General features: G+C 36.8%; 1 protein-coding gene and 1 pseudogene across 1 annotated transcript; one reads left to right on the forward strand and one right to left on the reverse strand.

Annotated features, from left to right (window-relative positions):
* Nucleotides 1-1,368: 1,368 nt before the first annotated feature.
* Nucleotides 1,369-7,956, reverse strand: LOC113072588 (telomere zinc finger-associated protein-like). The gene is made up of 11 exons (XM_026245585.1): nucleotides 7,810-7,956; nucleotides 6,020-6,763; nucleotides 5,609-5,883; nucleotides 4,545-4,656; nucleotides 4,315-4,407; nucleotides 4,148-4,234; nucleotides 3,861-4,015; nucleotides 3,534-3,670; nucleotides 3,241-3,405; nucleotides 2,701-2,789; nucleotides 1,369-2,606 (listed from the first exon to the last, which is right to left on the reverse strand). Exons 1-11 carry the CDS (start codon nucleotides 7,810-7,812, stop codon nucleotides 2,202-2,204), a joined length of 2,265 nt encoding a protein of 754 aa, XP_026101370.1. The 5' UTR covers nucleotides 7,813-7,956; the 3' UTR covers nucleotides 1,369-2,201.
* A 254-nt stretch (nucleotides 7,957-8,210) lies between these two features.
* On the forward strand, nucleotides 8,211-12,211 carry LOC113072590 (polynucleotide 5'-hydroxyl-kinase NOL9-like; annotated as a pseudogene).
* The last annotated feature ends 15 nt before the right edge of the window (nucleotides 12,212-12,226 follow it).

Consider the following 12,226-nt stretch of genomic DNA (forward strand, 5'->3'; position numbering starts at 1 on the left):
CATGTCCTCTTCAGCATAGGGCAACATGACCTCTTCAAGTATTTTAACATATGCAAACTGATCCATGATCCCTGGTATGCGATAAATAGGCCCAACACCATAGTAGGAGAAACATGCCCATATCATGATGCTTGCACCTCCATGCTTCACTGTCTTCACTGTGTACTGTGGCTTGAATTCAGAGTTTGGGGGTCGTCTCACAAACTGCCTGTGGCCCTTGGACCCAAAAAGAACAATTTTACTCTCATCAGTCCACAAAATGTTCCTCCATTTCTCTTTAGGCCAGTTGATGTGTTCTTAGGCAAATTGTAACCTCTTCTGCACATGCCTTTTTTTTAACAGAGGGACTTTGCGGGGGATTCTTGAAAATAGATTAGCTTCACACAGACGTCTTCTAACTGTCACAGTACTTACAGGTAACTCCAGACTCTCTTTGATCATCCTGGAGGTGATCATTGGCTGAGCCTTTGCCATTCTGGTTATTCTTCTATCCATTTTGATGGTTGTCTTCCATTTTCTTCCACATCTCTCTGGTTTTGCTCTCCATTTTAAGGCATTGGAGATCATTTTAGCTGAACAGCCTATCATTTTTTGCACCTCTTTATAGGTTTTCCCCTCTCTAATCAACTTTTTAATCAAAGTACGCTGTTCTTCTGAACAGTGTCTTGAACGACCCATTTTCCTCAGCTTTCAAATGCATGTTCAACAAGTGTTGGCTTCATCCTTAAATAGGGGCCACCTGATTCACACCTGTTTCTTCACAAAATTGATGACTTCAGTGATTGAATGCCACACTGCTATTTTTTTGAACACACCCCTTTCAACTAATTCAACTAATTGCCCAATTGCACAGCCTTAAGAGCGTGCATATCATGAATGCTGGGTCTCATTTGTTTTCTGAGAATCTACTGAACCTACTGGTAACTTGTTTGCCACGTAGCAATAAAAAAATATACGAAAAACCTTGATTATTCTGGTTAGTCACATTGTACTGCTATTATTTTGAACAATACTGTATGTGTTTGACATTACCAGTGTGAAACTAATTATTTACGACACGCTTAAGCAGTATTTGATGTTGATTTTATTTTTCTTAGAATATTTAGTTAAAATCATTTGTACAATACAGACAAGGCGATGATTTGTGTAATGTTTGTTTGTTTGGTGAACCAATAACTGTTACTTTTTGCTCTTTTCACATGTATATGTAATAAGATCACAATCACGTGAGAGACAAACTATCTGACATAGTTTTAACATACGAATGTTCTGCAAAGCCCCTCACAGAGTCTTCAGCTCGAGCACAATAGCACATAAAAGTTGAACTCAAAGAACAGTAAACATATAATCAGAACTAACCATGGTTTTACGGTGTAATATTTATCTATGCACATTATTCCAAATCAGTGTTCAGTACAGTATATTAAGTATCCTGTTTCACTCTGAAATACATCAAATTACAGATGTAAAATGGGATGTAGGAAATCTGATTATTTTTTTCTCTTGAATCTAGTGTATTTAGCATTTGAATTAAATTGTACATAATGTTTTATTAAATTAAATTCATTAAAACCATAGAAAAAGATGTGCATGGAAAAGTGAATAAAAATAGATTTGTATTTCAATGAATTATTCCATTAAAACAAGAGTATACATTAAGCTAGTGACTGTTTTGCTTGTTTTACAGTAGTCTTTCTTTTACATTTTGCCATCCAGATGCTGAATAAATCTAGACATTATCTTACAAGAAATTTGGTCACATGTTATTGTATCCAATTTTGTCAAACATCTTGTAATTGCCAGTTAATTATTTAGTACAAAACTTTTGAGTTTTTATCTGTCCATCCAAATAGAGTAAGAAAATTATCAAACAAAAGCCGTAGACACAGTCTGACTTGAAAAGCTGGTTAACAGCTAAACATTTTTGCAGAAGCTGGGTTACAAATGACTTGGGTTCAAAATAATTGCTGACTCCAATCTCCTACTGATCCCAAAAATGTAGTTCTGGAAAGGTCAAGATGATCTTGCATCGTCATGCTTGATACAACCAAGTCTTCTGTCATTTCCAAGTTCTTTGAAGATAAATGAATAAGAAAATGATTTCTTCATGCAAGAAAGCAATTCATTTACAATGAATGTCTCAAATTCTTAAACCTTTGTCAAGTAGCTTCGTTGCTCTGGAGTCAATAAGTCCCCTTCATTTAAACTTTCCCATCAGCTCCATAGCTGGGCAGTTCCACCACCACACTGGACTGATGGATGGGGTACGCATCAGTCACCAGCAGGGTCTGCTCGTTCACATCTGTTACAGTGAACAGAGTCTGCTCCACCCCCCCATCAGTCCTTCCAGTCTGTTCACCACTCACTGCTCCATCAGTCACTGAACATGTGGCCTGCTCTCCTGTTCCTCCAGCAGAGGCTGAGACCACAACCTCCTCTGGCTGGTTATCCATGTCTGCTGGTCCTGCGTGAGCCTCTGTCTGGCCGGGAGGACTCGATGAGGCAGCTGCACTCTCATCCTTCACTACCAGGTTACGTAAGCGTCTCAGTTTGGGGTTGTAGTTCTCCACGCGGTTGTGGATCTGTAAGTGTCGTCGCAAATGTGCCTGTCAAAGGCAAGATAGAGATGCTGAGATCTTAGACATAAACTAGGAAATTATTTTTCTGATATCTAAATCCATAAATACATCTGATTCATACCTGTCTGGTGAACTTGTAACCACATTCAGAACACTCAAATTTTCTCATGCCTTTGTGACGTCGTACATGAACACGAAGCTGCTCAATGGCTGATGGGGCATTATGGGATATTTAATTATTATTCATTATTGATCACTTTAAACTATTGCTATATATATAAATATATATATATATATATATATATATATATATGTGTGTGTGTGTGTGTGTGTGTGTGTTGTCAAATCAAATACATATCGTATAATGTATAATAAAACATGTTAATTTTAATAATAAATGTTATTTCATGTAATATAAATTCTATATAAATTGTGTGTATACATACATATGTGTGTATATATATATATATATATATATATATATATATATATATATATATATATATATATGTATGTATGTATGTATGTATATATATATATATATATATATATATATATATATATATATATATATATACAGTATATAAATCTATAATGAAAATAATATTTGTTGTCAAATAAAATAAATAAAATGCAATACACACACACACTTAAATCTTACCTTTAAAGGTTTTGTTGCAGATGTGGCAAAAGTGTGGTCGACCTTCTTGGTGTTTGCTGGCTATGTGCCGTAAGAGAGGGCCTTTCTCAGTAAAGCGTTGCTCACAAAACTCACAACTAAATGGCCGTTCTCCTGTATGCGTGCGGTGGTGTTTGTCCAGACTCGCTGCTCACACAATCAGCAAACATCTTGTTAACAATACAAAACTAACAGAGAAAATGCATGGTTTCAGATTTTAAAAAGAACTGGAAATCAAAAAGGCCAGAGTTAATTCACTTTGGCAGTAAAATTACCTTGTGTGCGAAATGTCTTGCCACACAGGTGGCACTGGAAAGGTTTCTCTCCAGTATGTGTGCGAAGGTGCATGTTCAGATTGGTTTTCTGTGTAAAAGCATGATTGCAGAACTCACACACAAAAGGACGCTCGTTTCTGGAAAGAAGCACAACAAACACAGCTCAGCACTAATCCAATATAGTCTTTTCACCACATGCATGCATAATTCTAGCATTGCTTTTCAAAAGCAGGCAAAATATAATTAGCAATCAGTTTAAACAATAAATAAAGCACGTTTCAGTTCTTTGTTTCTTTATGGAAATATTTAATGATGTCCTATGTTAACCTGTGAATGGCTTTGATGTGCATTTGCAGGCCGTTGCGGCTGGACGCCCGATGACCGCACTCCTCACACACAAAGAGTTTCTCACCACGATGTTTGGCTGACTCGTGCAGACGTAGCTCAGTGCGGGACAGGAAGCGCTTGGGACACAATGTACACTAAACGGGACACATGACAAATAATCCACCAAAAACATTACATTTAATCAGTGATAGCTGATTTTGTGTTTAGTTTTGAATGGCAGGGCATTATAGTATTGCAGACAATTTATTAGCATTAGAGTCACTTACTGCGTGTGGTTTGGGAGCTCCGTGTACTTTAATCATGTGGATCCTGAGGTCTTTCTTCTGCATGAACTGCTCAGGGCATGACGTGCACTAATATGACAAGTAAGATTACATTGGCACAATGTCTGTTGACAAAAGGTCATATCTGGCCTCCACAATGGAAGACGTACCTTATTGGGCATCTCTCCTGTGTGTGTGACCATATGAACACGCAGCTCATGTCGCTTTTTAAAGGTCATGGTGCATTTCAAACAAGAAAACACCTGGCACAAACCGAAAGGTGCATTAAGTAAATACTAGTAATATAAAAGCTGTAATATAAAACCACCAAAAATAACACATTTTTGTTGTTTTATTGTATGTATTCATATTGTTAATTGTCTCCTGCTATCAAACTCACCATTTCTGCTCTGATAAGACAATTCCTGGCTTCATGCTCTAGAAGGTTTTCCTTCCTATAGTAGCACTTCCCACATTTAGCACATTCAAAGGGCTTCTCTCCTGTATGTCTCCTTGCAGAAAACAAGATGGAAGGAAAGACAGAACTTTGCATTGAGGCACGATCAGTCATATTAATTACTTACAAAAAAATTTTTTAATAGCAATTACACACAAACAAAAAAAAAAAACCACCAGCCTCTATATATACCATTAATCTTATATATGTCTACAATATTTTTTTCATAGAAATATACACTACTGTTCAAATGTTTGGGGTCAGCAACTGTTTTTAAAAGAAATTAATACTTTTATTCAATAAAAACACATTATATTGATCAAATGTGACAGTGAATGCATTTATAATGTAACATAACATTCTAATGCAAATACATGCTGTTCTTATGAACTTTCAGAGAATCAGAGAATCCTAAAAAAAACATTTATCGCCATCTCCACAAAATTATTTGTGATTACAGCAAATCAGCATATTAGAATGAAGACTGCAGTAATGGCTGCGGAAAATTCAGCTTTGCATCACAGGAATAAATTACATTATTCTTATATTCTTCTTCTTATTATTATTATCTTATATCATTATTATTATACATTATAAAATTATATACACCCGTATTTTTCGGACTATAAGTCGCACCTGAGTATAAGTCGCATCAGTCCAAAAATACGTCATGATGAGGAAAAACACATGTATAAGTCGAACTGGACTATAATTATCATTTATTTAGAACCAAGCACCAAGAGAAAACATTACCGTCTCCAGCCGCAAGAGGGCGCTCTATGTCTTCAGTGATAGACTACAGGAGCACTGAGCAGCATAGAGCGCCCTCTCGTGGCTGGAGATGTTGTAATGTTTTCTATTGGTTCATTTCTCTCGGTTCATGTCAAATTAATTTTGATAAATAAGTCGCACCTGACTATAAGTCGCAGGACCAGCCAAACTATGAAAAAAAGTGTGACTTATAGTCCGGAAAATACGGTATATAAAATTAACAAAGAGGAAGATACCTGTTGTGTACTTTCAGGTAGTACTTGCTGAGGAATGTTTTATGACATGTAGGACATTGGACAGAGCCTTTCTTGCTGTCTTTAGATGTTCCTTCCCCATTCTTTTTATTGGTACTTCTTTTGTGTCGTTTGCATGTTCCCCGTGGAGTCTTTGACGTCGAGCAAGGTGAATCATGAGGCACATACTCTTCATCGGTACCCTCAATAAGAATGTCCATACTGCCACCTCTGTCACTGTCATCATCATCCTCATTGTCAACAGATCCATCCACCTGCTAATGGAGAATTAATAGAAAATGTACAACAGATTCATAATCAATGCATTCAATTTTCATTGTCAGATCAGTGCAGAAATAATCAAGTTTAAATTATTTTATTTGAATAAATGACTTCTGGTTGAAAATGGATTACCTCAGTCTCACTGGTGTCTTGATGTTTGAGGTGATCTCCGTCCTCAGTGGCAGCAGTCTCCTGCTCTTTGTCTTCTAGAGATGATGGTTTTCTTCGTCCTGCTCTCTGCCTCGTGTTAGAAGACATGTGACTTTCCCCGACTAGTCGATTGGGCCCTTTTACAAGCCTTCCAGAACGTGTGGTGGTAGTCGACGTCGAGGCAGGAGGGTCATCATCACTAGCTGTGACCACCGAACCTATCTGGAATGCATCGAGTTTATTTTTCGTCCTCGGCCAAGAACTAGTCTTTCCTTTCGGGGTGTGATCAGGCTGAGGGTCTGCAGATATGAGAGTCAATAGTTGTTTGGCTGTATCATCTTCAGTCGAGACAGGTGACTGCAAAGTCTTTACACATGGCAAACTCAGGCAAGGTATGAGAGACTCTGGCACTGATAGTCCGCTAGCTGCATTCTGAATCTTCTCTAAATTGCTATCATCTAAGTGGAGTTCACCAGTATAAAAAAAGTTAAGAAGTAGCTCTAGTCCATCATCAGGGCACTCTATTGGCATCTGTACACATGGTGTGTCTGAACTGGAGTCTTGGAACAAGTGGCTGAAACAGGCAAGAACATTGCGATGGGCCAGATGCACCTTCCCACCGACTGTGCTCAATATGGCATCACAGAAGTGGCCAAGACCCCTCTGATGGTTGAGCAAGGATAGCACCCGCTGAGCGTGAGAGGTGCCTTGAGCAGGTATGGCCATCTAGAAAAGCAGGAGACATCAGTTTCATTCAATTTGTGATTTTATCAAAATTTAATTCTAGATAAAGACAACATAACATACATTTATTGATTAATAAATGTATGCCTTGAAATGAAATACTTAAATAATTAATATAAACATTAAATTAAAATGCAAATGATTTTTACTAATTCATGAGCATTTATAATAATAAAAAAATGCTCGATCTCATAGTTATAATACATTTCTTTAAAATACAATAAGATTGTGTCCTAGTTTTATTACTATACTGTAATTATTATGAAATACAAAAAAAAAGTAAATGATGAAAATCTTCCATTATTGTAATTACAAGAGCTCACTTATTTTGGTTCAAAAACATGTATTTGTTCTGTTTTGATTAATTTACTAATAAATGTTTTATGCAACTAATTTTAGAAAATCATGAAATACTGCAATTATTGTACTACAAGAATATATGTTTATAGCAATAATTTGCTTATTTTGGCGTAGTTCAGTTTATTATAAGTACACAGAATAATTTTGAACATTTTAATTTAAATTAAATATTTAAATTACAAACAAACACTAAATACATACATTTGAAGCTACTTTTACTTAATTTAATCATAGATATTTATGATAAAAGAGTTAATACTCGGAAATATAATACATTTGTGTAAAAGTACAATAAAAAGTGTGTCTGTTCTGGTTTTATTATGATACCGTCATTATTTATAAATGTTTCATTAAGATATAATGTTTGTAGAGGTCGTACAACTTTGAGTAATTTTCTAAAATCACGAAAAACTGAAATTATCGTATTACGAGCACTGTTGGGTATTGCAAGTTCTTGCTTATTTTGGCACAGTTCATTTTATAAAACAGTGCACAGAATAATTCTGCACGTTTTCATGCATGCTCAAGAAAGTTTCCCCACATGATGCGGATGACTTTGGTCAAAGACTGCTTGATCAATTAAAACGACCTTAACGTTAATCACGATGCTCGCTTTTTAATGACGCTCCCTAAACTACTCGCCGCACAATCAACCGTTCACGACTCACCATTTAGCGTACATTAGATCATTGCTCTCATCTTTCTTTTCATATGCTGAAAGCACACATATATGCGTTATGTAACCTACTGAGTAAATCATAAATAACACAGCGTCAAAAGCTTAATTTAGGCGAAAGAACAAGAAGCCATGTTGAAACAGAAACAGGAAGTGACGTTGAATATGTTGGCCCTCTCCGGCCGGTAGCTGGCCGTTCACCCCATTACGCTGGGAACGAATTTCTTCAAATATGAACTAATTGAATAATTTAGCTATTTTATTCAAACTGCACACAAATTATTCAATTTTATAACATGTTTGAACGTTATGGTGAAGTATTTTATACCGAAGTGGATTTATTCAGGATTGTAGTATAGAATCAAAGCTCCTTTGAACTCCGTAACATCTGTTGTTGTCCATCACACGGCACACATGCTAACCGTGAGCGCACGGCGCTGCACAAAATTGCTTCCGTTATCCACAGAGTTGTATATTTGACATGGGTTACACGTTTTCTTCATATTTACACTTTCAGACCTATTCATTATACAGTGACAGTGCGGTCTCAAAGCAGATGAAAAGTGGGAAATTAGCAGCTTCGTCTCGATCAGTGGAGGAGTGGAAGCACAAACAGCATCGTGCCTCGTGAAGTGATGCTCAAAGCCAGTCACAGAGAAACAACAGCTGCTCCACACAAAATCAATTTCTGATTTGATTCGAATCTGTTAGTATTACCAGTTGTAGCTGCTTCCCACTTTAAACAGGTACGTTACGTTAACTACGTGAACTAACGACAGCCCTGAAACTTGCTTTCTGTATCATTTCACAACAACATATGATCTTACTAGTGATTAGTAATAATACTGTGTGAAACAATACTTTACTAACTGCATAAAGTAAAGCCAACAAATAGGAAAAAACTATTATGTTAACTTGACCAAACCAACTTAGTGATATTTTGTTTAATCTTTTAGTTATTCTGTCTATCTAGCCATCCACTTTTAGTTTTTTTATGCATTTCTGATCTAGACAAAATCTATTTAGTTACTCCAGATGTTCTGATGCGTCATCACTGCATGTCTTCATTCACAGGTATCTCCCTGCCCTGGATTTATGACGTTTTCAGTCTTGTTGGAGTTCATTGGATGACAATGAAAGTACACAAGGTTTCTTCTCAGTCCCAACACGAGCAGCGACATGCCACCAAGCGCCACGGCAAGAATAAATGGCGCAAAAAGACACACAGTCTGGACTCCACTCTCCTAAACACAAGTACTGGGACTGCAAAATTGGAGAAACCAATACCCAAAAGGGAGAAACCCACATTAAAACGTTTGAAGAAGTTGTATACGAAGCCTATCCCTGAAAACTGCTGTGCCGAGCAGAGAAAGGTTAAGGCTCATGTCCACACAAATGGAGGCACAGAGCTGAATGGCAGCAGCAGTTTAGTGGACTCTCAAGAATGGAGTGAATATGCCAATAGTGTTCTTCAGAATGGAATGGAGAGTTCAACCTCACCTAAGACAGACCAGATGGAGGAGGACGGTCTTCAGTTCCATGCCCAGTTTGACAAGACCCACAATAATGCTGTTTTAGTCATGAAACAAGGCCAGGTAGACTGCTTACCTCAGCCTATACACTTTTAAATGCTAGGGTTATATATATATATATATATTGCACTTGTGTCACTTACTTATATTGGTCCTCCATCACTAGTTTCTATAAGTATACTGACTTTTGTGTCTGATATCTGTGCAGGTCTTGTGTTTCCGTGGGAAGTGCCTGCTCACTTGCCTCTATGGTCATGTAGAGGTGCTGGGCTTCACCATAGAGGAGGGCCAACAGCCTTACCCCCTGTTCTCACCACCGTCCCACTGCCCTCTCACCATCACTGCCTTAGGAAACAACCCCCCATCCAGCAAGAACAAGAAGGAGGGGCTGCTGGAAGCAAAAGCTGTTGTTCACAAATATTTCTCCTCAGGTATCATCAGAAGCAGTGTCCTCCCTTCTAAATACCTTTTTTATTTTTATATAATTTTCTCACGATCATATCTTACGTAAAGGAAAGATATTGCAGGTAAATAAGGTAAAGAGGCAATTAATAGATATCACCATACTTTTCTAGTTGATCATTACTTAATTACAAAAAAAAAAAATGGTATTGCAAGATTGCAGAAACGTCTTGTTTAAATATACATTTAAAAATGATACATTTTATGAAATTTGCGGAACGGTGTTTCAGAACAGATTTTGTTGTTTTTTACAGAGGCGGGTTTCAATCACTCCATGAATCAGAAAATACTGTTAACTGCCAAAAAATAATAATATTAATCACATTACACATTGGATACACAAAGAGCCAAATAGCCCGAAATGTCAAAATTGGCCAGTGCAGTTTTTTAATGCAGTGTCTTGCCTTAAATTAATTTCTATCTACACTAAAGTCTATTTTTCTTTAATGTTCTGTTGTGATTGATTTTTTTAATGTTTAGAGCCGAGTAAAAAGCTCATGAGTGAGCTGGACTCTGACTCATGTGTGGTGCTTCTGGAGCCTCTGAACACGCCGCTCACCCGCGTTCTCACCAGCTTCTCAGAACTCTCAGAGATCTTTGGTCTCAACTCGGTAAGTTGGTGGCATTTCAGATTTTGTATGTTCATGTTTAAAGTAGCTGATGTGTATATGGTTTGTGACGTTCAAATACATTCTCAGTTTAATATCCAGTGGGCAACTATGAGTAAGCCATTTGAAGGAAGAATGTAAACACTGTGACTCTGTGACGCTTTTGACATTGTTTGTTTGAGCATCCTGGCATAGCAACAAAGATATATTTGTGTCTGTGTTTATACGTCTTGCAGAGGAGCTGAAGTCTCAGGCTGCCGTCTATAATCCTGTTCTGTCAGCTGTCGGTGTAACAGCTCTGCGTGGACCTTGTGCACAGGGTCTGGGTGATGTCACGTAGCTACAGAGAAGCTATAAGCAGATTGCTCAGTGCCTGGGCAGGTAAATGTTAACCATTTTATTTTCCTTATTTATTTTGAAGGAATATTTAAAGGAATAGTTCACCAAAAGAAAAAATCTTCATCATTTACTCTCCCTCATGTCATTCCACACCTGTATAATTTAGATTATATAATTAATAATATAACGATCCCTCAATATGGATTGACACATCAAATGCTTTAACGATATGATGTATTGATGCAAAGATGTAAAAAATCGTAATTTTGTAGTATAAATAGACACTTTTATTTTGACACTTTCCACATATTCACACACAATGTCCGTCTACACGAATACTTAAGAGCTTGTTTTCGCCAGGACAAACAAATACAGACAAAAGTACATAAAATGCATGTCTTGGTGATTATCCTTGTAAACACAGTTGGTTAGACATATGTCTTTATGTAAACAGTTTAGAAAGAAAACATGTGTATCAGTATATTGGATCCGTGCCACACAAAAAAAAAGTCTAAAATAAAATTCGTTGTTTTGTTGTGTTTGTTTAGTTACCAACATTTTTTGAAATATCTTCCTTTAAGTTCCACAGAATAAAAAATGTTTGGAATTAAATTATGAATAAATTAGGTCTGGGTTGAAAATATCGATTTCAAGATCAGTCATTTATTCTGTGCTGCTTATTTTGTAAATTAATCACTTCAGTTCGCTAAATATTATATGAAGGGCACCTGCCGTCCACTAATCACAGTGAGCTTTGTGCTCTGTTACTTTTGATATGGAACAAAGTCTTAGCTTTCAATTCTATCAGTTTAATCTTGAAATAAATATATACAGTTTTGCCCCTCTTTAATGTGGCGTGATAGATCACACAGTTCAATGCGAACCGTCATTTCTTCCTGTTAATACTAGTTATAGCACGAAACAAACATAAATGGACATCACAAGGAATGTCAAAAGAAAAAGTAAAACTTACTGAAATGTATCAATCATCATAGAAAGACTACATTAAATTGTAAACCGTGTCACGTAATGTACTTTTCACGCAAGCCATTCAGTGTCCAAAAAATGTTTTAATATAAAATGTTTTTGTCCATAGGGGAATTTGACCGCTGTCACCATAAATTCTTGTATGTGGGGGGAAATCCTCTGGAAATCCACCTTCAATCGACACCTTATTAACAGCCTGCTCAGATCAGTGAGTTCAATTGGTTAATTCATCAGTTTAGTAATAAGAGGATAAATCGGAGAGTAAATGTTGTGTTTTTGTAACTAGACTGCATGCAAAGTTATATAAGGAATTGACATATATTGTCATTTTAAAGTGGTATTTTTGCTGTCTACCTTGTTTTGTGTGTAGTACTGCAGGCGTAGAGTATTTGGAGTGTGATCTAGGCCAACTGAGTTCACCCTCCTGGGTGCCTTTCCTTAAGCACAGTTACAGAGCCACTGCTGGGTAAGTATCATTCTC

This window comes from Carassius auratus, unplaced genomic scaffold (assembly GCF_003368295.1).
Source record: "Carassius auratus strain Wakin unplaced genomic scaffold, ASM336829v1 scaf_tig00009568, whole genome shotgun sequence".
NCBI lineage: Eukaryota > Metazoa > Chordata > Actinopteri > Cypriniformes > Cyprinidae > Carassius > Carassius auratus.